The sequence below is a fragment of the Hordeum vulgare genome, chromosome 2H, assembly GCF_904849725.1.
Source record: "Hordeum vulgare subsp. vulgare chromosome 2H, MorexV3_pseudomolecules_assembly, whole genome shotgun sequence".
NCBI classification, from domain to species: domain Eukaryota; kingdom Viridiplantae; phylum Streptophyta; class Magnoliopsida; order Poales; family Poaceae; genus Hordeum; species Hordeum vulgare.
In genome coordinates, this window is record NC_058519.1 from 619,595,319 (window position 1) to 619,600,038 (window position 4,720).

Sequence of the window (4,720 nt, forward strand, 5' to 3'; positions counted from 1 at the left end):
TAAGGTCCACCACAACATATATTAGCCTGTTTTAACCAAAACACATTATAAATAAAGTTTTATAAACAGAGAAAAGGAAACGAAAAACAGAGGTTTTGCCACTGGGCCCGACCCATGTGAAGGCCCGTGTGGGTCTCCCCACTCAGACACAGCGCCCGTCTCCGTCAACAACAACAAAAAGCGTCCGTGTTCTTCTGCCGCTCTGTTCCGATTCGAGTTCGGTATGCCAGCAGCTATCGGATTCCTTATTACTTTGGGCACAACCGACGTGTGTGTATAAAGAACAACGACCAAGTCTCACACATACGATATACGAGGCCAACGACCCTGAGTTCGTGAGGCGTCGCGCTTGAGTCGACAAAAATGTCTAGCAGCTCGGCCTCGTCGGCTAATCACGACGACGACGAGCACCCGTCGGAGACGACGTCGTCGAGATCGCTGGCGGACACCGTCACCGTGGCACACAACTTCGAGATCACCAGTTACTCGCTGCTCGACGGCTTTCGTCCCGGCGAGTACATTTGCTCGAGAAGGTTCAACGCCGGCGGTTACGAATGGTGTATCAGGTTCTACCCCGACGGACAAACCGAGGACGATGCTTTCTACACCTCGGCCTACTTGTGTCTATGCACAGGAGAACCATGTCCGCCGGGCGTGAGAGCCAAATACACTTTGAGTTTACTGGATAAAAACGGGAACACAAGCATACAAAGAAGCGCCTTAAGACATATCTTTGTGTTGCCGGGTTGCTACTATGGCTACACCAGGTTCTTCTCCAAGAAGCATACCAACGATGACCGCTTCACGATCAGGTGCGTCTTGACCGTCATCACGCCCCGCACGGAGGAACGAAGCGCCGTCGTGGTGCCCCGGTCGAACCTGCACGGCCACTTGATCGAAATGCTGGAGGACGGGGAAGGCAAGGACGTGACGTTCAGCGTGGGCGGCCAGTTGTTCCACGCCCACAGATGCATGCTCGCGGCACGATCGCCGGTGTTCAAGGTGGAGCTCTTCAATGGAATGGAGGAGAAGGATGATACTCGGCACATCAAGGTCGACGACGACATGGAGCCCGCCATCTTCCAGGCGCTTCTTCACTTCATCTACACGGATGCCTTCCCATATCAGTACTGTGGCGTGGACAAGAATGTGCCGTTGCAACACTTGTTCGTTGCCGCCGATCGGTATCGGCTGGATAGGCTCAAGGCGATGTGTGAGCAGAAGCTATGCCAGAGCATCGACGTGCACACAGTTGCCACCACGCTTGCCCTAGCGGAGCAGCACCAGTGCGTGCAGCTCAAGAAAGCATGCCTTGGGTTCCTGTCCTCTCATGGTGTGCTCGGTGACATCCAGGAGACCGATGGATTCAAGCAACTCGTATCCAGCTGCCCTTCGGTTGTAGCGGACATCGTAAACCACGTTGCCATCGCTAGTGGTAGTGGTAGGGCTGCCAAAAGAGCTCGAGTCGAAGCCACTCACAGCGACTCGTCTTCTAGCTAGCTACACCGGAGATTGACTCCAAAACAAATTAGTACAACACGCTAGTCTGTTTAATTTGTAGCTCAGGTTCAAAATGAGCCGAGTTTGCACCAATGCTAGCACTCGCTTGATTTTGGTCGACATAGCAGCTAGCATACATTTACGTAGCGGAACATATACGACCTATGCTTTGCAATATATTGATATTTCGTTGTTGTTGAGAATTTCACTATATTGATGCAACTATTGTTCCATAATTTAATTTTATCAAGCTTATACATGTTTAGAACACACGCCGTAATTTGGTTACATAAATTATATCCTTTTAACTTGAGCCTTTGATTATAGTGATGTGACTTAATGCCCACTCCTCCCCCTGTCCCGGATCCGCCCTCGTGTCGCCTCCCCGGGAGGTGGCCGGGGCGACGCTAGAGTTCCTCCCCGCGGGCGTCCTCATCCTTCGTCTAGTCGCCGCCGGTGGGTGCCCCCAGCACAGGCCCGGGTGGTGTCGGCGGCTGTAGGTCGTCCTTTCCTTACGCGTGTGTTCCCACTTCCCGGGACGGGGGATGGTGGCGGTGTAGCTCAGCCTGGCTGCGGTCCAGTGACCCGGCGGCGGGTGAGGTGGCGGCGACGTTCCTTGGTGACAGAGCGGCGTCGTGGTGCGGGGTGGCCGACGACGCCCCTCGACCCAGATCTGGCCCCGCGGGCTCCATATGGATCCTAGCAGGTCGGCACCCGGCGTGGCTACGTTGTCTTCTGCGTGGTGGTGAGGAGGAGCAGCTTGGACGGGGGGCGGTGTCGCCGACGGCGTGCCTGTTGCAGCGCGATGGCGGGAGCTTTAAAGGGGGTGGTCCCGGCTGAGCCAATGGGCCCACGGGCATGGTATGCTCCTGCTATTTCGTCCGATCGACTACCGTCATTGACGGTGGAGGTTGAGCCCTCCCGCGTGCCGACGGTGCTGCTGCTCCTAGTCCCAGCTCATTTTCATCGCCGTGCAGGTCTCTCCTTACGGTGCCGTGGTGAGATGGCACAGGGGCCTCAAGACCGTGTTGGTGCAGGGTGTGGGTCGGTTTGGTGGCAGGCTTCGGAGCGTCAGAGGTGCGGGTTGGGATCGGGAAAACCCCTGTCGGCCCGGCCGACACTGATGCGGTGACGCCTATGGGTGTCGTCGAACCTTCTTGGAGGACGTCGGGGCTACCCTTCCTCGTGCCTCCCCGCGTACCGGGGGAAACCCTTGACAACAACGTCGTCATCGTCGCATTCCTTCTTGGAGGTGTTGATGGGTACCGATGCTTTGGAGACCTGGAGCATGGTGGGAGACTCTTGGTGGGCGCAGCGATCGCGAGTCTTTTGCGTTTTTTGTTGATCTGCCGGTGTCGGCATTTGTTTCTTTTGTATTTTCCTTTTCATTTCTTTTGGGCGTGACTGTGTTGTTTCTACCCCAACACCTATCGTCGGATGTAATGGTTGATTGCTTTGTAATACAAAGCGGGAGAAACTCTTTTTCGTCGCCATTATAGTGATGTAGGTCAAGCCTTTCTCGAAAGTGAATATGGTATTTTTATTTTCATTGGCCAAAAAATCACTCAAAACCCTTACGGTTATATATGAGCTAACTCGCATGACCTCTTATTCTAGTCAAATAGAACTTACTTGTTTTTTTACATGAAAACTTACTTTATTAATCAAAGGATAGATACATCGTCAGCCAATTGTATTACAATAAAATCAGGCGGAGCATCAACCCAACCCATCTATATGGACTATTAGCATGACCCCATCTAGCCAGCTCATGAGCTACAGAATTTGACTCCTTAATACAACGCTCAACAGTAAACTTCCTGAAATCTTCTAGGAAACTATGACATTCATCAAGGATTGGCGTTGCTACCATGGAATATCCTTCATTCCGCCTGATTGCATCCACCACAGTAATATTGTCTGATCTCACCACCAAGTTTTGGCATCCTGTATCTCTTGCTAGCTTCAGACCTTCAAGCAGAGCCGCCGCTTCTGCCGAGAAGACATCTGTGACATGTTCCAGTCTTGCCGTGTATGCCGACATTATAGATCGGCGATGACCACGCATGACAGCACCACAAGGCCCAGTATAATCTCCCAAGCCTCAGTCACAATTTGCATTACATTCTCCTTTTGAAGTCACCTGGACTCGAAGCATCTATAGTGGGTTTGTTGATGACCCCCTTGGTATCTCCCTCCGTATCCATGAAAATCGATCAATGATCAGACTTTGTATGTGTAGTGTTAGTGACTCTCACGTTAGAGAATAGCCCATGGAATTGACAATTACAAACCACTCTATCCAGGCGCTCTCTTAGCCTCCTTCTTCTCCAAGTATATAGATCTTCACTACACACATATCTTCGAACTCACAATCAACAAGAGTATCCTTGAAGTTTTGCATCATTTGCATCAGTCTAGCTGCACCACCCTCCTTCTCATGAGAGTATAAAATCTCATTAAAGTCCCCCGCTACCTGCTACCTCTTGAGCTTGCGTTGGTTTTTCCCTTGAAGAGAAAAGGATGATGCAGCACAGTAGCAGTAAGTATTTTCCTCAGTTTGAGAACCAAGGTATCAATCCAGTAGGTGTATCAAGGCAAGTCTCTAAAGTACCTGCGCAAAAACAGAAAACATGCACCCAACGCTACAAAGGGGTTGTCAATCCCTTCACGATTGATTGCAAGGTGAGATATGAAGGTGGAAAGTGCAACAAAGTAAGAGTGTAGAGCTGAAATATGATGTGAAGTAGACCCGAGGGCCATATGTTCACTAGAGGCTTCTCTCATGATAGCAAATATTACGGTGGGTGAACGAATTACTGTCGAGCAATTGATAGAACCGCGCAAAGTCATGACGATATCTAAGGCAATGATCATACATATAGGCATCACGTCCGAGACAAGTAGACCGATACTTTCTGCATCTACTACTATTACTCCACACATCGACTGCTATCCAGCATGCATCTAGTGTATTGAGTTCATAATCAACAGAGTAACGCCTTAAGCAAGATGACATGATGTAGAGGGATAAATTCATGCAATAGATATAAACCCCATCTTTTTACCCTTGATGGCAACAACACGATGCGTGCCGCACTACCTCTTCTATCACTCTGTGAGGTCACCGCACGGTATGAACCCAAAACCAAGCACTTCTCCCATTGCAAGAATTATAGATCCAGTTGGCCAAACGAAACCCACAACTCGAAGAGAATTA

The 4,720-nt window shown here is 50.6% G+C and overlaps 1 protein-coding gene across 1 annotated transcript; it reads left to right on the forward strand.

The window, feature by feature from the left end:
• The first annotated feature begins 363 nt into the window (after nucleotides 1-363).
• On the forward strand, nucleotides 364-1,500 carry LOC123430876 (BTB/POZ and MATH domain-containing protein 2-like). The gene is made up of 2 exons (XM_045114710.1): nucleotides 364-566; nucleotides 768-1,500. The coding sequence occupies exons 1-2, from the start codon at nucleotides 364-366 to the stop codon at nucleotides 1,498-1,500; spliced, it is 936 nt and encodes a 311-aa protein (XP_044970645.1).
• Nucleotides 1,501-4,720: the final 3,220 nt, after the last annotated feature.